This window comes from Sapajus apella, unplaced genomic scaffold, assembly GCF_009761245.1.
Source record: "Sapajus apella isolate SASKATOON/1434 unplaced genomic scaffold, GSC_monkey_1.0 scaffold13, whole genome shotgun sequence".
In the NCBI taxonomy this organism is placed as follows: Eukaryota; Metazoa; Chordata; class Mammalia; order Primates; family Cebidae; genus Sapajus; species Sapajus apella.
In genome coordinates this window covers 6,448,612-6,474,464 of record NW_022436953.1, presented here as the reverse complement: position 1 = coordinate 6,474,464, position 25,853 = coordinate 6,448,612, and the positions used below count along the sequence as shown (strand labels likewise).

The 25,853-nt window shown below is 41.5% G+C and overlaps 1 protein-coding gene and 1 long non-coding RNA gene across 4 annotated transcripts in view; one reads left to right on the top strand and one right to left on the bottom strand.

Moving 5' to 3' along the window:
* Positions 1 to 25,847, bottom strand: part of AS3MT (arsenite methyltransferase) — a 29,779-nt gene extending 3,932 nt beyond the window's left edge. Inside the window, exons 1-10 of one of the 3 annotated variants that reach the window (XM_032281487.1) lie at positions 25,635 to 25,847; positions 25,357 to 25,400; positions 24,986 to 25,113; positions 23,869 to 24,019; positions 23,246 to 23,382; positions 22,149 to 22,218; positions 19,232 to 19,313; positions 17,802 to 17,933; positions 17,345 to 17,487; positions 1,998 to 2,132 (exon numbers count right to left, since the gene is read on the bottom strand). In XM_032281487.1, coding sequence (XP_032137378.1) covers positions 1,998 to 2,132; positions 17,345 to 17,487; positions 17,802 to 17,933; positions 19,232 to 19,313; positions 22,149 to 22,218; positions 23,246 to 23,382; positions 23,869 to 24,019; positions 24,986 to 25,113; positions 25,357 to 25,400; position 25,635 — 1,023 coding nt within the window. In that variant the 5' untranslated portion in view covers positions 25,636 to 25,847. The other 2 variants (XM_032281488.1, XM_032281486.1) reach the window with 2 other exon arrangements.
* LOC116553878 overlaps positions 1 to 25,853 on the top strand; it is a 42,541-nt gene that overhangs the window by 3,745 nt on the left and 12,943 nt on the right. The gene's annotated exons all lie outside the window — the stretch shown is intronic.

Sequence of the window (25,853 nt, the reverse complement as noted above, 5' to 3'; positions counted from 1 at the left end):
CCAAATGAGGAATTCTCTAGCCTTGGAATACCATAATTCTGGTTTCTTTGGAAGTAAAACAAAGAGATATAAATAACATTAATAATACGACAGTCAAAAGAGTATTCGTGTGTCAGAACAGAAAAAGGAACCTATTCCATTAGGGCACAAACCGAAAACATTAAGAAAAATTATAACCTGGTTTATCTTTAGAGGGTTACTGTAGCCAAGAAATAATTAATGATTCAATATGCACTAAAAAACAAAAGTCTAGGCTGGAAATCTAATAAGAGGTGTTGTATTTTTCCTTTGAAAACATTTCTCTCTCTAGCCTCCTTTTTTTTTCTTGACAGAGTCTCACTCCGTTGCCCAGGCTGGAGTGCAGTGGCGAAATCTTGGCTCACTGCCCTCCACCTCCCTGGGCTCAAGCAATCCTCCCAACTCAGCCTCCTGAGTAGCTGGGAGTACCGGCATGTGCCACCATGCCCAGCTAATTTTTTTGTATTTTTGGTGGAGACAAGGTTTCACCATGTTGCCCAGGCTGGTCTTAAACTTCTGAGCTCAAGCAACCCACCTGTCTCAGCCTCCCAAAGTACTGGGATTATGGATGTGAACTACTGCACCCAGCCCCTCCTTTCATACTAAAGAAAAATTATACTTTGCCTGATCATTCATATAAAGTCGAGCAAAAATTTGATTGGCCATGTAGGCTCTTTTTAAGTTGGCTTTGCTAGAACTTTACCTAAAAATGTTATTCCAGTCAAAGTCTTGGCAAAATAACCAGTGTCTCCAATTATCCTGTTTCGAAAGAAAAAGAGTCTTACTAAAATATGCAAATAACTATGTTATCATAAAATCAGAATATTCACAAAAGGTTCCTGAATTTTGGAGAACTTGTTAAAGTAGGTATAATAGCTAGTCAGGCGTTAGCAGGGCAGAAGGCTCCCCATGACCCCACCAGGAATATCAGGTGACCATTAGGTGATGATCAGATCGTTGTTAACTGTCTCTCTAAAATCACAGTTGGTCTCAGCAAGCACCAGGGAAAGGAAGTCTCTCAGTAAACAGAAACACCTGAAACTGGTGATCAGCAGCTTCCTGATAATATCTCAGGAGTTGGGCAAATGGGCTCAAGCATGAGCATTAAGAGGCAAAATGGGCCGGGGGTGGTGGTGGTGGCCCACACCTGTAATCAGCACTTTAGGAGGCCAAGGCAGGTGGATCATGAGGTCAGGCGTTCGAGACCAGCCTGGCCAACATAGTAAAACCCCATCTCTAACAAAAGTACAAAAAATTAGCCAGGTGTGGTGGCAGGTGCCTGTATCCCAGCTACTTAGGAGACTGATGCAGGAGAGTCACTTGAACCCGGGAGGTGGATGTTGCAGTGAGCTGAGATCACGCCACTGCACTCCAGCCTGGGTGACAGAGTGAGACTCTGTCTCAAAAAAAAAAGATTATATACCAGTTAAATGCCACCATTTTGCCTCTTTTTATTTTTTGGACAGGGTTTCACCATGTTGGCCAGGCTGGTCTCGAATGCCTGACCTCGTGATCCACCTGCCTCAGCCTCCCAAAGTGCTGGGATTACAGGCTTAAGCCACTGAGCCCAGCCCTAACTGGTATATAATCTTCTAATAACATTTGACCAGTAAGAGAAGCGTGCCTCAAGATAGCATGCATACTGGCCAGGCATGGTGGCTCACGCCTGTAATCCTGGCACTTTGAGAGACTGAGGCAGGCAGATCACCTGAGGTCAGGAGTTCAAGGCCAGCCTGGCCAACATGGCAAAACCCTGTCTCTACTAAAAAACACAAAAATTAGCTGGGGGCGGTTGCCCACACCTGTAATCCCAGCTACTTGGGAGGCTGAGGCAGGGAGACTTGCTTGAACCCAGGAGGCAGAGGTTGCAGTGAGCCTCGATCACACCACTGCACTCCAGCCAGGGTGACAGAGAGAGACTCTATCTCAAAAACAAATAAAATAAAATAGTTCTCTGAGGTAGTGAAAGCCAAACAAACCTTTAACTCTAAAGCAGAACAGCCTCCAGATGTTGACAACTTCTCTCCAATTGGTCTGATCAGAAAATCTTGAGCAAATCGTGAATTCTTCAAGATAGCTGCCGTTTCTTCATCCACTTCAACAATTTCACCTTCCTAAAGGGTAGTATAAAAAAACATATGCTAAGAGTTGCAACTTTAGTCTAAATAGAAGAAAAATGCCCAGAAGTACCATCTTCTCTACATCTTCACCAGTAGTAATTTTTATACACTGTTGATGGGAATTTAAATTAGTACACCATTATGGAAAACAGTATGGAGATTCCTCAAAAAATTAAAAATAGAACTACCATATGACCCAGCAATCCCACTACTGGGTATATATCTAAAGAAAATGAAATCAGTGTGTCAAGGAAATATCTGCACTCACCATGTTGACTGCAGCATTAATCACAATAACCAAGATATGAATCAACCCAAGCTTCCATCAATGGATGAATGGATGAAGAAAATGTGGCATATAGTCTCCAGATACAAAATCAATGTGCAAAAATCACAAGCATTCCTATACACCAATAACAGAGCCAAATCATGAGCAAACTCCCATTCACAATTGCCACAAAGAGAATAAAATACCTAGGAATACAATTAACAAAGGACGTGAAGGAGCTCTTCAAGGAGAACTATAAACCACTGCTCAAGGAAATAAGAGAGGACACAGATGGAAAAACATTCCATGCTCACGGTTAGGAAGAATCAATATCGTGAAAATGGCCATACTGCCTGAAGTAATTTATAGATTCAATGCTATCCTCCTCAAGCTACCGTTGACCTTCACAGAACTGGAAAAAACCACCTTAAACTTCATATGGAACCAAAAAAGAGCCCAAATAGCCAAAACAATCCTAAGCAAAAAGAACAAAGCTGGAGGCATCATGCTACCTGACTTCGAACTATACTACAAGGGTACAGTAATCCAAACAGCATGGTGCTGGTACCAAAACAGAGATATAGACCAATGGAATAGAACAGAGGCCTTGGAAGTGATGCCACATACCTACAACTATCTGATCTTTGACAAACCTGACAAATACAAGCAATGGGGAAAGGATTCCCTCTTTAATAAATGGTGTTGGGAAAACTGGCTAGCCATGTGCAGAAAGCTGAAACTGGACCCCTTCCTTACACATTATACAAAAATTAACTCCAGATGGATTAAAGATTTAAACATAAGACCTAACACCATAAAAACCCTAGAAGAAAACCTAGGCAATACCACTCAGGACATAGGCATAGGCAAGGACTTCATGACTAAATCACCAAAAGCATTGGCAACAAAAGCCAAAATAGACAAATGGGATCTAATTAAACTTAAGAGCTTCTGCACAGCAAAAGAAACAATCATTAGAGTGAACCGGCAAACCAATGGAATGGGAAAAAATTTTTGCAAGGTACCCATCTGACAAAGGGCTAATATCCAGAATCTACAAATAACTAAAACAAATATACAAGAAAAAGACAACCCCATCAAAAAGTGGGTGAAGGATATGAACAGACACTTCACAAAAGAAGACATTTATGTGGCCAAAAAACATGAAAAACTGCTCATCATCACCGGTCATTAGAGAAATGCAAATCAAAACCACATTGAGATACCATCTCACACCAGTTAGAATGGCGATCATTAAAAAATCTGGAGACAACAGATGCCGGAGAGGGTGTGGAGAAATAGGAACACTTTTACACTGTTGGTGGGAGTGTAAATTAGTTCAACTATTGTGGAAAACAGTGTGGCAATTCCTCAAGGACCTAGAAATAGAAATTCCATTTGTCCCAGCAATCCCATTACTGGGTATATACCCAAAGGATTATAAATCGTTCTATTATAAAGACACATGTACACATATGTTCATTGTGGCAGTGTTTACAATAACAAAGACTTGGAACCAACCCAAATGCCCATCAAGGATAGACGGATAAAGAAAATGTGGCACGTATACACCATGGAATACTATGCAGCCATAAAAAAGGATGAGTTCATGTCCTTTGCAGGAACATGGACGAATCTGGAAACCATCATTCCCAGCAAACTGACACAAGACCAGAAAACCAAACACTGCATGTTCTTACTCAAGTGGGTATTGAACAATGAGAACATATGGACACAGGGAGGGGAACATCACATACTGGGGTCTGTTGGAGGGTGGGGGGCTAGGGGAGGGATAGCAGTGGGTGGGGAGGTTGGGGAGGATAAAATTAGGAGAAATACCTAATGTGGGTGATGGGGGGATGGAGGCAGCAAATCACCATGACATAGGCATGCCTATGTAACAATCCTGCAAGATCTGCACATGTACCCCAGAACTTAAAGTAAAATAAAAATAAAATGTGGCATATATACACAATGGAATACTAACCAAACTTTAAAAAAAAGGAAACCCTGTCATTTGCAGCAACTGCATGGAACTGCAGGTCATTATGTTAAGAGAAATAAGGCAAACACAGAAAGACAAATATCCTTGTTCTCACTGATACGTGGAAGCTAAAAAAGTAGATCTCATTAAGATATAGAGTACATTGGTGTTTACCAAAGGCCAGAAAGTCTACAGATTGAGGGAGATAAAGAGAAGTTGATTAATGCTTACAAATATAGGGTCTAATGAAAGAAATAAGACCTAGCATTTGATATATCAGTAAAGTTACTATAGTTTACAGTAATATACTGTATATTTCAAAATAGCTAGAAGAGGATAATTTTAATGTTTCTAGCATAAAGAAAAGACAAACATTTAAGGTGATAGGTATCCCAGTTACATTACTTTGATCTTTACAAATTATATGAATGTATTACATTATCATATAAACCCCGTAAAATATGTACATCGATTATGCATCAATTTAAAAAAAGTAAAGTCTTTATGTACCAATAATAACACTGAATGTCAATGAACTCAATTCTCCAATTAAGAGGCATAGAGTAGGCCAGGCGTGGTGGCTCACACCTGTAATCCCAGCACTTTGGGAAGCTGAGGCGGGCAGATCACGAGGTCAAGAGATCGAGACCATCCAGGCCAATATGGTGAAACTCCGTCTCTACTAAAAAATACAAAAAATTAGCTGGGGATGGTGGTGCGTGCCTGTAGTTCCAGCTACTCAAGAGGCTGAGGCAGGAGTATTGCTTGAACCCGGGAGGCAGAGGTTGCAGTGAACCAAGATCGCGCCACTGCACTCCAGCCTGGTGTCTGGTGACAGAGTGAGACTCTGTCTCAAAAAAAAAAAAAAAGGAGGCATAGAGTGCTGTGAAAAGCTTGTGGCAAAGAGGGCAAACAAAGAAGCAGGTTCTGAAGTTCATTCTTGATTATGCCTACCTTCTAAAGGATGGAATCATAAGGGCTGCCAATTTTGAGCAGTTTTTGCAAGAGAGGATCAAAGTGAATGGAAAAGCTGGGAATCTTGGTGGAGAATTATAACCATCAAAAGGATCAAGAGTAAGAGCAAGAGCAAGATCACTGTGACTTCTGAGGTACCTTTTTCCAAAAGGTATCTGACATATCTCACCAAAAAATATCTGAAGAATAATCTATGGATTGGTTGTGTGTAGTTGCTAACAGCAAAAAGAGTTATGAGTGATGTTACTTCCAAATTAGGCTGGATGAAGAAGAGGAGGAAGGTGAAGATTAAAATGTATTTATCCAGAATATTTTGTATGAGTTCTTGAATAAAACTTGTAAAGCACCCCCTACCAAAAAAAAAAAAAAAAAAAAAAAAAAAAGAAAAAGAGTGGCTGAATGGATAAAAAAATGGGACCCAATTATATGCCTCCTACAAGAAACCTACTTTACTTATAAAAATACTGAAAGTAAAGGGGTGGAAAAAAGACATTCCATGCAATTGGAAACCAGAAAAGAACAGGAGTAGCTATACTTATATAAGATAAAATAGACTATGAATCAAGGCTGTCAAAGGAGACAAAGGTCACTCTATAATGATAAAGCGGTCAATTCAGCAAGAGGATATAAGTATCTATGTACCCAACATTGGAGCTCCAAAATATATAAAGCAAACCTTAATAGATCTAGAAGAGATATACTGTAATGCAATAATAGTAGGGGTCTTTAACACCACACCTACTACTCTCAGTAAGATGGAGCATTCATACAGAAAATAATAAAGAAACATTAATAGTTTAATAGTAGATCAAATAGGCCTAGCTGACATTTACAGAACATTTTACCCAACAGCTGCAGAATAGACATTCTGCTCAATAGCACATGGAACATTCTCCAGCATAGACTATATCTTAGGCCACAAAACAAGTCTTAACACATTTTAAAAAGTAGAAATCATGACAAGTATCTTTCTTACCACAATGGAATAAAACTGAAAATCAATAACAAGAACCTTGGCAAATTCACAAACACATGGAAATTAAACAACATGCTCCCAAATAACCAATTGGTCCATGAATAAGAGAAAAATTTAAAATTTCTTGAAACAAATGAAAATGAAAATACAACATACAAAAATCTATGGGATACAGCAGAAGCAGTACTAAGAGGAAAGTTTATAGCAATAAATGCCTACATCAAAAAAGTAGAAAGATTGCAAATAAGGCCAGGTGTGGTGGCCCATGCCTGGAATTCCAGCACCTTGGGAGGCCAAGACAGGTGGATTGCTTGACTCCAGGACTTTAAGACCAGCCTGGGCAACATGGTGAAAGCCCATCTCTACAGAAAATACAAAACTTAGCCAGTCATCATAGCCTGTATTCCCAGCTACTTAGGAGGCTGAGGTAGGAGGATTGCCTGAGCCCAGGAGGTCAAAGCTGCTGTAAGCCATGATGGCACCACTGTACTCCAGTCCAAGTGACAGAGTGAGACCCTGAGAAAGAAAGAAGAAGAAGGAAAGGAAGGGAGGGAAGACAGACAGACTTCAAATAAACAACCTAGTGATGCCCATGAGGGAACTATAAAAACATGAAAAATATCAAACTCAAAATTAGTAGAAGGAAAGAATAATAAACATCACAACAGAAATAAATGAAATTGAGACAAAAAATACAGAAAATCAACAAAATGAAAAGTTAGTTTTTTGAAAAGACAAAATAGACAAATCTTTAGCTAGACTAAGAAAAAAGAGAGAAGACTCAAACAGATGGATGGATAAAGCAAATGCAGTGTATATATACACAAACACTACTCAGACATGAAAAAGAAGGAAATGCTGTCACTTGCAGCAACATGCATGGAACTGCAGGTCATTATGTTAAGAGAAGTAAGCCAAACACAAAAAGACGAGAATATTGCATGTTCTCACTGATATGTGGGAGCTAAAAAAGTGGATCTCATGATCATAAAGAGTAGACTGGTGGTTACCAGAGGCCATGCAGAGGGGGGAGGATGAAGAGAGGTTGATTAATTAGTACAAACATGCAGTTTAATAAGAAGAAATAAGACCCAGTGTTCAATAGATCAGTAGGGTGACTATAGTTTAAAATAATCTATTGTATATTTCAAAATAGCTAGAAGAGAATAATTCAAATGGGTTCCTAGAATAAAGAAAATACAAATATTCAAGGTGATGGATATACCAGTTACGTTAATTGATCTATTGTACAAATTATATGAAACTATTAAATTATCAGATGTACCCTGAAAATAAGCACATCTATTATGCATTAATTTAAAAAATGTTTGGCCTGGCACGGTGGCTGATGCCTATAATCCTAGCACTTTGGGAGGCTGAGGCGGGCAGACCACTTGAGGTGAGGAGTCCGAGACCAGCCTGGCCAACATGGTGAAACCCTGTCTCTATTAAAAATACAAAAATTAGTTCCAGCTACTGGGGAGGCTGAGGCAGGAGAATCACTTGAACTAGGGAGGCAGAGGCTGAAGTGAACCAAGATTGTACCACTGTGCTCCAGCCTGGGCAACATAGCGACACCCCATCTCAAAAAATATATGTATACACACATATACATATACAATTTTGCTTAAAAGTAATTGTATTAAAAATGGTTTTGGAAAAAAAGATTTTATATATATATATGTATATATATACACATGTATATATATATATGTGTGTATATATATGTGTGTGTGTGTGTGTATATATATATATATATATATATATATATGGTTTTTGAGGCCAGGTGTGGTAGCTCATGCCTGTAATCCCAGCACTTTGGGAGACTGAGGCAGGTGGATCATGAGATCAGGAGTTCAAGACCAGCCTGGCCAATATGGTGAAATCCTGTTTCTACTGAAAAATACAACAATTAGCTGGGCTTGGTGGTACATGCCTGTAGTCCCAGCTACTCAGGAGGCTGAGGCAGGAGAATCCCTGGAACTTGGGAGGTGGAGGTTTCAGTAAGGTGAGATGGCGCCACTGTACTCCAGCCTGAGGGACAGAGCAAGACTCTATCTCAAAAAAACAACAACAACAACAAAAAAAAAACGGTTTTGAAAGACACTAGAACAAATCAGTGGTTTCAAAGGTCCTTCCCACTCTGATTCTGTGAATCTACTGGAATAAGCAGCACATCAAGGAGCAGTGCATCAGTGAAAAAGCATTAAGGGCTCCACTGTACCAAGAAGTATTTAAGAAATTTGAAGCTGGGTGCGGTGGCTCACACCTGTAATCTCAGCTTTTTGGGAGGCAAGGCAGGCAGATCACGAGGTCAGGAGTTCAAGACCAACCTGGCCAATATGGTGAAACACTGTTTCTACTAAAAATACAAAAATTAGCCAGGCATGGTGGCATGCATCTGTAGTCCCAGCTACTCGGGAGGCTGAGGCAGGAGAATTGCTGGGACTCGGCAGGCGGAGGTTTTAGTGAGTTGAGATGGCACCACTGCACTCCAGCCTGGGGGACACAGCAAGACTCTGTCTCAAAAAAAAAAAAATTTTTTTTTTTGAAAGACACTAGAACAAATCAATGGTTTCAAAGGCCCTTCCCACTCTGATTCTGTGAATCTACTGGAATAAGCAGCACATCAAGGAGCAGTGCATCTTTGAGAGAGCATTAAGGGCTCCACTGTACCAAGAAGTATTTAAGAAATTTGATCCAGCCAAACTAAGCTTCATAAGTGAAGGAAAAATAAAATCCTTTGCGAACAAGCAAGTACTCAGAGATTTCATCACCACCAGGCCTGCTTTACAAGAGCTCCTGAAAGAGGCACTAAACACAGAAAGGAACAACCAGTACCAGCCACTCCAAAAACATACCAAATGGTAAAGAGCATCAAAACAATGAAGAAACTACATCAACTAACAGGCAAAACAGCCAGCTAGCATCAAAATGGCAGGATCAAATTCACACATAACAATATTAACCCTAAATGTAAATGGGTTAAATGCCCCAATCAAAAGACACAGACTGGCAAATTGGATAAAAAGCCAAAACCCATCAGTGCGCTGTATCCAGGAAACCCATCTCACATGCAAGGATACACAAAGCCTCAAAATAAAAGTATGGAGGAAGATTTAACAAGCAAATGGAGAGCAAAAAAAAGCAGGAGTTGCAATTCTCATCTGTGATAAAATAGACTTTAAACCAACAAAGATCAAAAGAGACAAAGAAGGACATTACATAATGGTAAAAGGATCAATGCAACAAGAAGAGCTAACGATTCTAAATATATACGCACCCAATGCAGGAGCACCCAGATACATAAGGCAAGTTCTTAATGACCAACAAAGAGACTTAGACTCCCACACAATAATAGTGGGAGACTTTAACACCCCATTGTCAATATTAGATAGATCAACGAGACAGAAAATTAACAAGGATATCCAGGACTTGAACTCAGACCTGGACCAAGCAAACCTAATAAACATTTACAGAACTCTCCACCCCAAATCCACAGAATATACATTCTTCTCAGCACCACATCACACCTACTCTAAAATTGGCCACATAATTGGAAGTAAATCACTCCTCAGCAAATGCAAAAGGATGGAAATCATAACAAACAGTCTCTCAGACCACAGTGCAATCAAGTTAGAACTCAGAATTCAGAAACTAACTCAGAACCACATAGCTTCATCGAAACTGAACAACTGGCTCTTGAATGTTGACTGGATAAACAATGAAATGAAGGCAGAAATAAAGATGTTCTTCGAAATCAGCGAGAACGAAGACACAACATACCAGAATCTCTGGGACACATTCAAAGTAGTGTCTAGAGGAAAATATATAGCAATAAATGCCCCTATGAGAAGCAAGGAGAGATCTAAGATTGACACTCTGTCATCAAAATTGAAAGAGCTAAAGGAGCAAGATAAAAAAAACTCAAAACCTAGCAGAAGACAAGAAATAACTAAGATCAGAGCAGAACTGAAGGAGATAGAGACACAAAAAAACCCTTCAAAAAAATCAATAAATCAGGAACTGGCTTTTCGAAAAGATCAACAAAATAGACCACTAGCCAGATTAATAAAAAAGAAAAGAGAGAATAATCAAATTGATTCAATAAAAAACGATCAAGGGGATATCACCGCAGATGCCACAGAAATTCAAACCATCATCAGAGATTATTACAAACAACTCCATGTACATAAAGTAGTAAACCTGGAAGAAATGGATAAATTCCTGGACACTTGCATCCTCCCAAGTCTAAACCAGGAAGAAGTCAAAACCCTGAATAGACCAATAACAAGGTCTGAAGTTGAGGCAGCAATTAAAAGCCTACCACCCAAAAAAAGCCCAGGTCCAGATGGGTTCACAGCCGAATTCTACCAGACATACAAAGAGAAGCTGGTACCATTCCTTCTGAAACTATTCCAAATAATCCAAAGAGAGGGTATCCTTTCCAAATCATTTTATGAGACCAACGTCATCCTGATACCAAAACCTGTCAGAGACTCAGCAAGAAAAGAAAACTTTAGGCCAATATCCATGATGAACATAGATGCAAAAATCTTCAATAAAATACTGGCAAGCCGACTGCAACAGCACATCAAAAAGTTTATCCACCATGATCAAGTAGGCTTCATCCCGGGGATGCAAGGCTGGTTCAACATACGCAAGTCTATAAACATAATTCACCACATAAACAGAACCAAAGTTAAAAACCACATGATTATCTCAATTGATGCAGAGAAGGCCTCTGACAAAATTCAACAGCCTTTATGCTAAAAACCCTCAATAAGCTAGGTATTGACGGAACATATCTCAAAATAATAAAAGCTATTTACGGCAAACCAACAGCCAATATCATACTGAATGGGCAAAAACTGGAAGCATTCCCTTTGAAATCTGGCACTAGACAAGATGCCCTCTCTCACCACTCCTATTCAATATAGTACCGGAAGTTCTAGCCAGAGCAATCAGGCAAGAAAAAGAAATAAAGGGCATTCAAATAGGAATGGAGGAAGTCAAATTGTCTCTATTTGCAGACCACATGATTGTATATCTAGGAGACCCCATCGTCTCAGCCCAAAATCTCCTGAAACTGATAAGCAACTTCAGCAAAGTCTCAGGATACAAAATCAATGTGCAAAAATCACAAGCATTCCTATACACCAATAACAGATATAAAGAACGAACTGCCATTCAAAATTGCTACAAAGAGAATAAAATACCTAGGAATACAACTAACAAGGAACATAAAGGACCTCTTCAAAGAGAACTGCAAACTACTGCTCAATGAAATAAGAGAGGACACAAACAGATGGAGAAACATTCCATGTTCATGGTTAGGAACAATCAATATCGTGAAAATGGCCATACTGTCCAAAGTAATTTACAAATTCAACACTATTCCCATCAAGCTACCAATGACCTTCTTCACAGAACTGGAAAAAACCACCTTAAACTTCATATGGAACCAAAAGAGAGCCCGCATAGCCAAGTCAATTCTAAGCAAAAAGAACAAAGCGGGAGGCATCACACTACCAGACTTCAAACTATACTACGAGGCTACAGTAATGAAAACAGCATGGTACTGGGTACTGGTACCAAAACAGAGATATAGACCAATGGAACAGAACAGAGGCCTCGGAGGCAACACCACACATCTACAACCATCTGATCTTTGACAAACCTGACAAAAACAAGTAATGGGGAATGGATTCCCTGTTTAATAAATGGTGTTGGGAAAACTGGCTAGCCATGTGCAGAAAGCAGAAACCGGACCCCTTCCTGACACCTTACACTAAAATTAACTCCAGATGGATTAAAGACTTAAACATAAGACCTAACACCATAAAAACCCTAGAAGAAAATCTAGGCAAAACCATTCAGGACATAGGCGTAGGCAAGGACTTCATGACCAAAACACCAAAAGCATAGGCAACAAAAGCCAAAATAGAGAAATGGGACCTAATCAAACTCCACAGCTTCTGCACAGCAAAAGAAACAGTCATTAGAGTGAATCGGCAACCAACAGAATGGGAAAACATTTTTGTAATCTACCCATCTGACAAAGGGCTGATGTCCAGAATCTACCAAGAACTAAAACAGATTTACAAGAAAAAAAACAAGCCCATTCAAAAGTGGGTGAAGGATATGAACAGACACTTTACAAAAGAAGACGTACATGAGGCCAACAAACATATGAAAAAATGCTCATCATCACTGGTCATTAGAGAAATGCAAATCAAAACTACATTGAGATACCATCTCACGGCAGTTAGAATGGCGATCATTAAAAAATCTGGAGACAACAGATGCTGGAGAGGATGTGGAGAAATAGGAACACTTTTACACTGTTGGTGGGAGTGTAAATTAGTTCAACCATTGTGGAAGACAGTGTGTCGATTCCTCAAGGACCTAGAAATAGAATTTCCATTTGACCCAGCAATCCCATTACTGGGTATATATCCAAAGGATTATAAATCATTCTACTATAAGGACACATGCACACAAATGTTCATTGCAGCACTGTTTACAATAGCAAAGACCTGGAACCAACCCAAATGCCCATTGATGATAGACTGGACAGGGAAAATGTGGCACACATACACTGTGGAATATTATGCAGCCATCAAAAACGATGAGTTAGTGTCCTTTGTAGGGACATGGATGAACCTGAAAACCATCATTCTCAGCAAACTGACACAAGAACAGAAAATCAAACACCGAATGTTCTCACTCATAGGCGGGTGTTGAACGATGAGAACACATGGACACAGGGAGGGGAGCATCACACACTGGGGTCTGTTGAGGGGAAATAGGAGAGGGACAGCAGGGGGTGGGGAGTTGGGGAGAGATAGCATGGGGAGAAATGCCAGATATAGGTGAAGGGGAGGAAGGCAGCAAATCATGCTGCCATGTGTGTACCTATGCAACAATCTTGCATGTTCTTCACATGTACTGCAAAACCTAAAATGCAATTTAAAAAAAAAAAGAAAAGAAATTTAAGGCTGGGTGCGGTGGCTCACACCTGTAATCCCAGCTCTTTGGGAGGCAAGGTGGACAGTTCACAAGGTCAGGAGTTCAAGACCAACCTGGCCAATATGGTGAAACCCTGTCTCTACTAAAAATACAAAAATTAGCTGGGCGTGGTGGTATGCATCTGTAGTCCCAGCTACTCAGAAGACTGAGGCAGGAGAATTGCTGGGACTCGGGAGGTGGAGGTCTTAGTGAGCTGAAATGGCGCTACTGCACTCCAGCCTGGGGGACAGAGCGAGACTCTGTCTCAAAAAACAACAAAAAAGGAGGTTTTGAAAGACACGAGAACAAATCAATGGTTTCAAAGAACAAATCAATGGTTTTAAAGGTCCTTCCCACTCTGATTCTGTGAATCTACTGGAATAAGCAGCACATCAAGGAGCAGTGCGTCTTTGAGAAAGCATTAAGGGCTCCACTGTACGAAGAAGTATTTAAGAAATTTCAGCCTGGGTGCAGTGGCTCACACCTGTAATCCCAGCTCTTTGGGAGGCAAGGCGGGCAGATCACGAAGTCAGGAGTTCAAGACCAACCTCGCCAATGTTGTCAAACCCTGTCTCTACTAAAAATACAAAAATTAGCTGGGCATGGCGGCATGTGTCTGTAGTCCCAGCTACTAAGGAGAGTGAGGCAGGAGAGTTGCTGGGACTCAGGAGGTGGAGGTTTTAGTGAGTTGAGATGGCGCCACTGTACTCCAGCCTGGGGGACACAGCAAGACTCTGTCTCAAATTTAAAAAAAAAATTTTTTTTTGAAAGACACTAGAACAAATCAATGGTTTCAAAGGCCCTTCCCACTCTGATTCTGTGAATCTACTGGAATAAGCAGCACATCAAGGAGCAGTGCATCATTGAAAAAGCATTAAGGGCTCCACTGTACCAAGAAGTATTTAAGAAATTTGAGGCTGGGTGCAGTGGTTCACACCTGTAATCCCAGCTCTTTGGGAGGCAAGGTGGACAGATCACGAGGTCAGGAGTTCGACACCAACCTGGCCAATATGGTGAAACACCATCTCTACTAAAAATACAAAAATTAGAGAGATCCAAGATGGCTGATCACTAGCAGCTCGGGATTGTAGCTCTCACTGAAAGCTCAGAGAACGAGAGGACGCCACACTTTCAGATCAATTTTTGCTGCTCACGCACTAGGTGATTCCCAGTGGAGGAGCCCCACAGGTTGCCAATGCGACTCTTGTGGCCAGCGCAGCGGTTTTGCCGCTGTCTTGGTGCGGAGGTTCTTGGTGCAGAGTCAGAAAAACACCATCAATCTTAATGCCGCTGTTTTGGCCGGTGCAGTGGGTTGCTCAGATTTCAGCGCCGGGAATCAACAAGTTGGACGTCCATTCAGAAACCCAATTATAAAGACGGTAATTATAAAGACCACAGATGGATAAATCTATAACGAAGGGAAGAAACCAGCCTAAAAAGGCTGAGAATACCCAAAATCAGAACGCCTCTCCCTCTACAGGGGATCACAGTTCCTCATCAGCAACGGAACAAGGCCTGATGGTGAAAGACTGTGTTCCATTAGCAGAAGCTGGCTTTAAAAAGTGGATGATAAGAAACTTCTGGGAATTAAAAGAACTTGTTCTAACCCAATGCAAAGAAACTAAGAACTTTGAAAAAAGGTTTGATGAAATGTTAACAATAAAAATACAAAAATTAGCCAGGCATGGTAGCATGTGTCTGTAGTCCCAGCTACTTGGGAGGCTGAGGCAGGAGAATTGCTTGAACCCAAGAGGCAGAGGTTGCAGTGAGCTGAGATTGTGCCACTGCACTCCAGCCTGGGCAACAGAGGGAGACTCCGTCTCAAAAAAAAAAAAAAAAGAAAAGAAATTTGAAGATGCAGCCAGGTGCCGTGGCTCATGCCTGTAATCCCAGCACTTTGAGAGGCTGAGGAAGGTGGATCACCTGAGGTCAGGAGTTCACGACCAGCCTGGCCAACATGGTGAAACCCCATCTCTACTAAAAATACAAAAATCAGTCGGGTGTGGAGTCATGCTCCTGTAACTCCAGCTACTCTGGCTGAGGCAGGAGAATCGGTTTGAACCCGGGCGGTGGAGGTTGCAGTGGGCCAAGATCATGCCACTGCACTCCAGCCTGGGTAACAGAGTGAGACTCTATGTCAAAAAAAGAAAGAAATTTGAAGATGCTTGGCCAAGTGTAATCCAGACTTGGAAGGCTGAAGTGGAAGGATCCTGTGAAGCTAGGAGTTCAAGACTACAGTGGTCTATGCCACTGTATCCCAGCATGCTCAACATAGCAAGACCCTATGTCTAAATAAAGAAATAAATAATTTTTTAAATTAAAAAAAAATTGAAGATGCTATTTGGACCAAAAAATCAGAAGAAGCCGGGCACAGTGACACATACTTGCAACTTTAGGAGGCTGAGGTTCTTGAGGCCAGGAGTTCAAGACCAGCCTGGACAATATAATAAGAACTTGTCTCACCAACAACACAAAAAATTAAAAATTAGCCAAGCATGGTAACACATGCCTGTAGTCCCCGCTACTTGGAAGACTGAGGTGAGAGAATCGCTGGAACCCAGGAGTCTGAGGTTACAGTGAGCTATGATTGTGCCACTGCACTCCAGCCTGGGTGACAGAGAGAGACCCTATTTCTAAAATAAATAAATAATCAGAAAAAGGAAATACTAAGTTTTTCACCTTTGGCACAAATAATGACTGTATCTTCTGTTCATTGAAATTGCAGTGCATACCCAATGTTTTGCTACATTATTGCTAATCCTTATTGAAATTCTGCAAAGTAAGTATTATCATCCCTACTTTTATAGTACAACAAACTGCAGCCCAGTGAATTTTGGTGACTTGTTCAAGTTTACCCAAGTAATACATAATAGAGCCAGAATTTGAACCCAGGTATCTGATTCCAAAGCCTGAACTTTTCTATTTTGAGAAAACAAAATATGCACAGAGCAGTAAAATGCCAATTAGTACCATCATCAAACATTCAAAAATTTCTTAATTCCTTGACACAATTAAACAATCGAAATACTATTATACATACTCCTACCCTTTTCCATAGTATTGCTCTATAGCTGTATAGCCCCATTAATCCAATGTCTGAATGAGGCTTCTTGTAAAAAGTTTTCTTCAGGCCAGGTGTGGTGGCTCACAGCTGTAATCCCAGCACTTTGGGAAGCCGAGGAGGGTGGATCACTTGAGGTCAGGAGTTCAAGACCAGCCTGGCCAACATGGTGAAATCCCATCTCTAAGAAAAAAAAGAAAAAGAAGAAGAAAAAAGTTTTCTTCAGTGTGTAATGGTATTGTGATTGTGCAGGAGAATATTACATTCCTATGGGATGCATGATGAAATATTTAAGGAGAAAATGGCATAATATCTGCAACTTATTTTCAATGGCTCAGCAAATAAATATCTCTCTCTCTATATATAAACACACAAAGCAAATATGGAAAAATATTCTCTACTGCTGAAACATAGGTAATGCGTATGTGGTATTCATTAAACCATTGTTAACTTTTCTGTATTCAAAAACATTTTTATAATAAATATTAAGGGCTAGGCATGGTGGTTCATGCCTGTAATCCCAGCACTCTGGGAGGCCAAGGTGAGCAGACCAGTCTGGACAACATGGCGAAATCCTGTCTCTACAAAAATTATAAAAATTAGCCAGGTGTGGTGGCATGCCTGTAGTCCCAGCTACTCATGAGCCTGAGGTGGGAGGATCACTTGAGCCCAGAAGGTCAAGACTGCAGTGAGCCATGATTTTGCCACTGCACTCTAGCCTGGGCGACAGAGTGAGACCCTGTCAATAAATAAATAAGTATTAAGGAAAAAATGCCTTTTCACTCCACTTGAAACACACACATACATTTAAACACACACACAAACAAGCCAACACCAGAAAAGTGGAAGCAATGCAAAGTCAAGAAAAGACAGCTGGAGCAAGGGCAAGAGCAGAAAGCATGCCGGAAGTCATGGAAATTGTTTTATTTACCTTAAATGTAAAATTTGCATCAAACATGAGTTCTTTTTCGTGTCCTGTAATTCCTCCACTGTAAATAACTTGGCATCTCCTGGCTGGTCCTGTCTTAGAGCATTTGAAGAGGCGAAATGTTGCAGAAACAAAACGACAGTCACCTAAAACCAGAATTTATCCACGGTTCAAATCCAGCACTCCCTCAGCAGACAACGAGCAAACAAGTTATAAAGATGACTTTCTTCTTTGCATCTCATCAGTTATCTTTCTGGGCACTTCACTCTATTTACTGAATGACTTCAAAGTGCTTTATTAAATATCAAAATTGGGGGGGGTTACCATTATACAGGAGACAAGATAGCTATTTCCAGATAACACAAAGTATCCCTCAAGTATCAGAAGCCCCTTACTAATCACCGAATTTCAATCATTCAAGTTGTAGTTATAATAGTCCCTGCTGTCTGTCATAGCTTACCGATAACTCTTTCCAGTTCCTTGTTTTGAATTGAAATGTGATTGGCAGTGACCAAACGTGGAGGGCAGAACCCAATTTTTTGAGCAAGGATAGCAAGTTCCTTCCAGTACAAAGCACCACCCAGACACTCACCTAAAAAACAAAAAACAAGCAAACAAGCAAAAAAAAAAAAAAAAAAAAAGAAACCACCTAAATGATTTCCAATGGCAAAATGATTACAGTACGGTATAGCTATACAATACAATTGTGTAATACAAACTTTAAAAAAATTTTTTTTAATTTAGGCCAAAGACACAAAATTAGAAACTACATTCTATATATGGCATGCCCCCAATTTTATTATACACATGCACAGAAAGAAACCAAACTACATGAATATTTCCTAAAATGTTAAAGAGGTTATCACTGGGTTATTTGATGATAAGTAATTTTTTTTAAGAGACAGGGCTTTACTATGATGCCCAGGCTGTACCCAAACTTCCAGATTCAAGCAATCCACCTGCCTCAGCCTCCCAAATATCTGAGATTACAGGTGTGTGCCACTATGTCCAACTTAGCAATTTTTTCTTTTTTTTTTTTTGCACTTTCTAACTTATTAACAGTATCAATTTATTATTACATAAGAATAAAGTTAATATTATTTTAAGAATAAGAACTTTTGGCCCGGCACGGTGGCTCATGCCTGTAATTCCAACACGTTGGGAGGCTGAGGCAGGCGGATCACAAAGTCAAGAGATCAAGTCCATCCTGGCCACCGTGGTGAAATCCTATCTCTACTAAAAATACAAAAAAATTTAGCTGGGTGTGGTGGTGCATGCCTGTATCCCAAATACTCAGGAGGCTGAGGCAGGAGAATTGCTTGAAACCAGAAAATGGAAGTTGCAGTGATTCGGGATCATGCCATTGCACTCCAGCCTGGTGATAGAGTGAGACTCTCTCAAAAAAAAAAAAAAAAAAAAAAAAGAATAAGAACTTTTGATTTCATAGTCAGACTGATGAAAAGCATGCATTTATCTCAACTTCCAGAGACTATTAAAATGATAATAAAGGAATAAACAAGACAATAATGATGAGAACATAAAGGGACTTAGAGGGCATCAGCTCTGGAACAACTGTCCTCATTTCTGCACTAGAGTTTTCAAAGTATTTTTCCCATTCTTTATCCCATTTAATCTTCATAACAGCCCTATAAGACAGATTGTATTGTTATTTACATTTTACAGTTTGGAAAACAATAACTCAAAGAGATGAATTAAACTATCCAAAGCCCTATCACTTTTGAATGGCAGAGGAAGAATGGAACCTTGGCCTCGTATGAGGCCTAATCCCACGTGGTCTCATATCATATAGCCTCATCCTGGCTATTAGCAGAAAGGAGCTCTGCACAAGCAACCATCTGCCTTAAAACTAATCAAAACAAAATCACCTACCCCATAAAACTTTGTGTGTCCTGATTTCTTCTGGCAGTTCAAGGCTCACATAGACGTCACTGAAATATAACTCCCCACCATACTGAAACAGACCCACATTAGTCCAAATAAGATTAATGATTACATTGATCCCAGATAACAAAGAAAGGAATAAGGGAACAAAGTCAAATCTAAAAATCAATAGCAATGTTTAAGCTGACCCTTTGTGAACAAATAACAGCTGCCTCTTCAGTTATAATCAATAGTCAAGTGCCAGGATTTTTTTCCTCCCAGTGGCTTATCCAACAGGTAATAAAATCACATTCTAAGAGTGTCTGTCTCCTAAATAAAGAGATTTAGGTTACTTAAATTTTTAGCCAATCTGAACCAAAAGCAGCCCCAGGTCACTGGAGAACTAACGGAAGATATAATCCGTATTCATAAACTTTTATCGCTTAAGAATAATATAACTTTGTCAGGTATGATGGCTCATGCCTCTCATCGCAGTGACTCAGGAGACTGAAGTGGGAGGATTGCTGGAGGTTAGCAGTTTCAGACTAGCCTTGATAACAGAGCAAGACCATCTCTCCAATACAGAAATTTAAAAATTAGTTGGGCAGGCCGGGCACGGTAGCTCACGCCTGTAATCCCAGCACTTTGGGAGGCCAAGGCTGGCAGATCACAAGGTCAGGAGTTCAAGACCAGCCTGACCAACATGATGAAACCCCGTCTCTACCAAAAATACAAAAAAAAAATTAGCTGGGTGAGGTGGCAACGCTTGTAATCCCAGCTACTCAGGAGGCTGAGGCAGGAGAATCGCTTGAACCTGGGAGGCAGAGGTTGCAGTGAGCCAAGATTGTGCCATTGCAACCCAGCCTGGGTGACAGAGTGAGACCCTCTCAAAAAAAAAAAAAGATTAGCTGGGCATGGTGCCATGTGCCTGGAATCCTAGCTACTCAAGAGGATCGTTTGAGCCCAGGAGTTGGAGGCTGCAGTGAGCTATTATAGTGACACTATACTCCAGCCTGGGTGACAGCAACACCCCATTTCTATTAAAAAATATAACTTTTTGTAATGTTATTTACTTTTATAACAACACATTTTATCTTTAAAATACTGTCCTTAAAATGTAAAGCAAATGAGTGATCAGGATCTTAACATTTTATTTGGCTAATTTCAAAAATTTGGAAACCTGCAGATCTAGATTCTACAATAGTGTTTCTACCTTTTTTTTTTTTTGAGACAGAGTCTCACTCTGTCACCAGGCTGGAGTTCAGTGGCGCAATCTTGACTCACTGCAACCTCTGACTCTGGTTCAAGTGATTCTCCTGCCTCAGCATCCCCAGTAGCTGGGATTGCAGGTGCTTACCACCTCACCTGGCTAATTTTCTTTTTTGTATTTTTAGTAGAGATGGGGTTTCATCATGTTGGCCAGGATGGTCTCGACCTCCTAAGCTCATGATCCATCCGCCTCAGACTCCCAGAGTGCTGGGATTACAGGTCTGAGACACCGAGCCCGGCCTCTACCTTTTATAAGTATATTTTTGGTGGAGATAGTGAACTGGTCTGTAAAATGGCATACTAACAAAGACATCACTAAATCATTAAATCATTTCTACATAAGTATTTGTATTTGAGTTCTATGATAGCTTTGTAAACCAAATATCTCAAAAACATATTTTTAATTAAAAAAATTTTTTTAGAGATAGGTGTCTCACTATATTGCCCAGGCTGGACACAAACTCCATCCAAGTAACTAGGAGTACAGGCATGTACCACCCACCCAGCTAGAATCTTTTTTTTTTTTTTTTTTTTTTAAGATGGAATCTCGCTCTGTCTCCCAGTCTGGAGTGCAATGGTGAGATCTCGGCTCACTGCAACCTCTGCCTTCTGGGTTCAAGTGATTCTCCTACCACAGCCTCCTGAGGAGCTGGGATTATAGGTGCACATCACCACAGTCAGCTAATTTTTATAGTTTTAGTAGAGATGGAGTTTCATCATGTTGGCCAGGCTCAAAGTCCTGACCTCAGGTGATCCGCCCACCTTGGCCTCCCACAGTGCTAGAATTACAGGTGTGAGCTACTGTGCCCAGCAGAATCTTTCATCTCCTATCACGAAAATACATATTTCATGATACAATGAAGGCTGTGGAGCTCCTGCAAGCTTTCCTTTTAGAAAGTAGTTAATATAGGGCCGGGTGTGGTGGCTCATGTCTGTAATCCCAGCACTTTGGGAGGCCAAGGTGGGTGGATCACGAGATCAGGAGTTTGAGACCAGCCTGACCAACATGGTGAAACCCCATCTCTACTAAAAATACAAAAATTAGCCGGGTAGTGGTGCATGCCTGTAATCCCAGCTACTCAGGAGGCTGAGGCAGGAGAATTGCGGGAGGCAGAGGTTGCCGTGAACCAGGATCATGCCACTACACTCCAGCCTTGGTGACGGACCGAGACCCTGTCTCGAAAAAAAAAAAGAAAGAAAGAGAGTAGTTAATATAAAAGTTCCATCTTCTGTAACTTCCTAAAGATCTGAAATCATGACAGATAAGAAATAAGAAGCCCTGAGAAACACTGTACATGCTAGAAGAGAGTTTATTCAAAGCAATCATTAGTAGTTAGTGCAAAGGTTCCTACAGCTCCACAGATGCTGTTCTAGGATCATGTATAGCAGGAAATAGGAAGAGAGACAGTCAAGAAAGCAAATACCTTAACACATGCAGTGACAATTGTCACTTTGGGTTTATTACCTCTTGCAACCTGAGAGGGAAAGTAATCCATATCCAGTGTATTTCTGTCCCTTCCCCGTTTTGCCATCCCTTTTTCATTTAATGGATAAATTAAGGAAGTTTGAGCTCTCAGTTCACGGGGGAAACAAACAAGACTGAACCCATCAGCTCTCACTGATGTTCAAAGGTAATTGATCTCACTCTCCTCCTCACCTTCAGTACCCGATATGCCTCCTGCAGCACTTGTTGTTTATCAGGCACAAGGTTAATAACACAGTTTGATCTAAAAGAGAACAAATGAAATGTCGAGCAAATCTTCACAATACTCAAAAATCTGCAAGTCCTTTTAGACCCTAAAGGTGGCTCCCACTGTTCTGTTCAAAGCTACTCCATTCTCCCTGCCTCCCTCCTCTCTTCCTAATGCCGTCAACTAACCTTTTCCCCAAGATCACAGACAGAGTGTTTAAAATCTCAATAAATTCTTGGCAAGTCTGAATGTGCAGAAAAAAAATATCAGACATGATTCTTATTTGTTTCTGTCCTGATGGTCACCATGTAACAAGATGAAAACTCGGACCAGATGCTTACTGCAGAAAGCATTTCTGATGCCCCATGTAAACTGGCTGCATTCCTCAAAGGCAGCTTTCTTAAGGCTGTCACTTGGGCACCATTTGACAATAACAACTTGAAGGAAAAAGGGAAACATAATCCTTATCATTTGCCATGGAAGTATTATGAAAGATAATAGGGCACCATGTATTGTAGGAGCAAACTTAGCGGTCCTGCTGGTCTTTTGGGTTCATTAGTTTGTGGTTAAGTTTCAAGTAAGTTCTCTCTTGGTCTGTTGTGTTTGGTGGGCTCCAGCATCTCAAACCAGCTCTCTCCCATTAGTAAGCCATGAGCTTAGTCTAACACACTAAATGAAAGTCAATTCAGCAAACAGTAGCAGTGACATCTGTGTGTTCAAAAGGAAATGAGGGCTGGGTGTGGTGGTTCACACCTGTAATCCCAGCACTTTAGGAGGCCGAAGTTGGTGGATCACCAGAGGTCACGAGTTTGAGACCATCCTAGCCAACATGGTGAAATCTTATCTCTACTTAAAAAAAAAGAAAAAAGATTTAAAATATTACCTGGATGTGGTATCATGTGCCTGTAATCCCAGCTACTTGGGAGGCAGAGGTTACAGTGAGCTGAGATTGGGCCACTGCACTCCAGCCTGGGCAACAGAGCAAGAGTTCATCTCAAAAAAATTTTTTAAATTAAAAATAAAAAAATGGGCTATACTCATAACAGTAAGAATATAGACCTACACAACAATATCATAGCTCTCATTCTTGATTCCAGCCTGTCCCAACTTCTCGATGTAGCCATGAATAAAAGTCACATTAGATGACTGGAAGCCATATTTTTTCATGTGATAGTCAAGATACTTTTCAGCCACTTCCACCTAAAGGAAGAAAAATATAGTTTTGACAACATTTTGAAAAAAAAAATTTTTTTCCTAAAACTTTTCTTATTATATACTTCTCCTAGATTATTTTGGATAAATATACAAGATTCCTGTGGACATGTAGGCTATACTATATCCTGGGACACAAAGTCCCTGCTGCCCATGCAGTTTTGCTTGAATAAACTCCTCATTCAATAACAAAATCTTTCAGGATAGACGGCAGCAAGAAGGGAAAGATCAAAGTCCACTCTGTCATCACGATATTCAACAGAGCAAACCTCCGACTCTTGTGTTTGCCCAGAAGAGCCTCTAATTGTCTAAGTTATCAGCTTCCAAGACAGGAAGCACTAGTGGCACAAATGAGCATTGCTAACTAGAGGCTTTCGTAAATTATTCTTGAAGAGCCATGAAGAAAACAACTTCATTTCTCAAAGAATGCTTTTGAGAATCTTTTCCTTCTTGTCTTCCAAGTCATTGCCTCACCTGGCCTTTAGTCATGTCTATTCCAGTCACATGTCCCTTTTCACCAACCAGCTGGCTAAGTACATAGCAATCTCTGCCACTTCCACTACCCAGATCCAAAATCCAGCAGTTTTCTAGATGCTCGGGGATCACCAGACCACAGCCATAATACCTGGGAAATGGAAAACACATATTTTTTCCCTGGAGACTAGAAGACATGAAACCACTAAATCTTATACATACTTCCCTTCTTCCTTTCTTCCTCCCTCCCTCCTTTCCTTCCTTCCTTTCTTCCTTCCACTCACTCATACTTCTGTTTTGATATTTAGTCTCCACTAAACTGATGTCCATGAAGGCTGGGACTATATCTGCTTTACCACAGTATCATTGAGCATATGCTAGGCACTAAGACTTCATAAGCCATCTAAAATAATGTGATCAGTCTGGGCGTGGTGGCTCATGCCTGTAATCCCAGCACTTTGGGAGGTCGAGGCAGGCAGATCACTTGAGGCAAGGAGTTCAAGACCAGCCTGGCCAATATGGTGAAACTCTGTCTCTACTAAAAACACACAAAAAAATCAGCCAGGCCTGGTAGCAGGTGCCTGTAATCCCAGCTATTCAGGAGGCTGAGGCAGGAGAATCGCTTGAACCTAGGAGGCAGAGGTTGCAGTGAGCTGAGATGGCGCCACTGCACTCCAGCCTAAGTGACAGAGACTTCGTCTCAAAAAATAAGTAAATAAAATAAAATAATGTGTTCAATAAATACATTTAGGCATTAGCTGAGCTTCTAATTCAGGCCCAGTTATTGAGGAAGAAATGTAAGGTTTCTGTTCTGTAGGTATGGAGTGCAGTGGCTATTCACATCCTGGATCGCACACTCCAGCCTGGAACTTCTGGGCTCACGTGATCCTCTGCCTCATAGCGAGGACCTGGGACTACAGGCTCACTAGCGTGCCCAGATTCATGGGAGGTTCTTAGAGCAGTAAGATAATGGGTGCTGAGATTTAGGATTTTTACAATAGTCAAGACAAGCTGGATGGGTTGGTGGCTACGGGTTAATTCCCTAGTGACCTGCATCACTATCTTTTGGGCAAACTGCAGTTTGGGGTCTTCCTGGGGACAGCGCGGGGCACTCTACCTTAGGGCTACTTCTTCGTGTACATTTTGCAAGGCTTCCCGGATGTGCTTGGGGACCGGCCTGGCTGTGGTGACACAGGCATTGGTCTGGAGGTCTGCCGATTTCTTCAGCACCTGCCCGTAGTAGGTCTGACACAGCGACGACAGTGGAGTGAGGAGCAGGGAGGGAGAAGAGCTGTGACTGCAGCGCGAGGGCTCTGTCACCACCTCCACCTCCACCTCCACTTGGTGGACCTCAGCTCGCCGCAAAGGTCGAAGCCTAGACCCTGCCCTGCCCCGACTCCAGGGGTCCCGGGGGACAGGGCGCGGGCCAGGCCGGACTTCCATCAGCCTAGGCTCCACTTGGGCCAACCCAGGCCCTACAGCTCTCACCTGCACGTCCTTCTGGATCTCAGTGTCCTCGCGGAGCGCAGCCACTGTCGGGAGAGGGAACGGTAGTTGAAAGGAAGAGCGTGCTGAGTCACAGGCATGTGAGAGGGGGCCGGCAAGGGGCAGGCAGCGGGTCAAGGGGTGCGGGGAGGACCAAGGTCTCGAGAAGCAGCTCTGGGTAGGCGCTAACGCTAGAGCTCCCGCCTGGCCGGGGGCCCAGGGAAGGGGCTGGGGGCTTGCAGGGGGTCCTGCAGTGGGGCCGGGGCGGGACGTTCACTCACTGTCTCCTCAGCCTGGGACTCCGGAAAGCAGGTTCCTGCAGCCAGCTCCAGTGCCCAGGCCCCGCCCAGGCTGGCAGCTCCCACCCACCTGGCCCGCTCCAGGGTCCCGCTTGATCCCTCCACTGTGATTTTCAGGGATAAATCTCATACTCTGACTTAAATGAACACTCACCTATATAATGATCTTCCCCCTCCCCCTTTTTGGGAATGGAATCACCT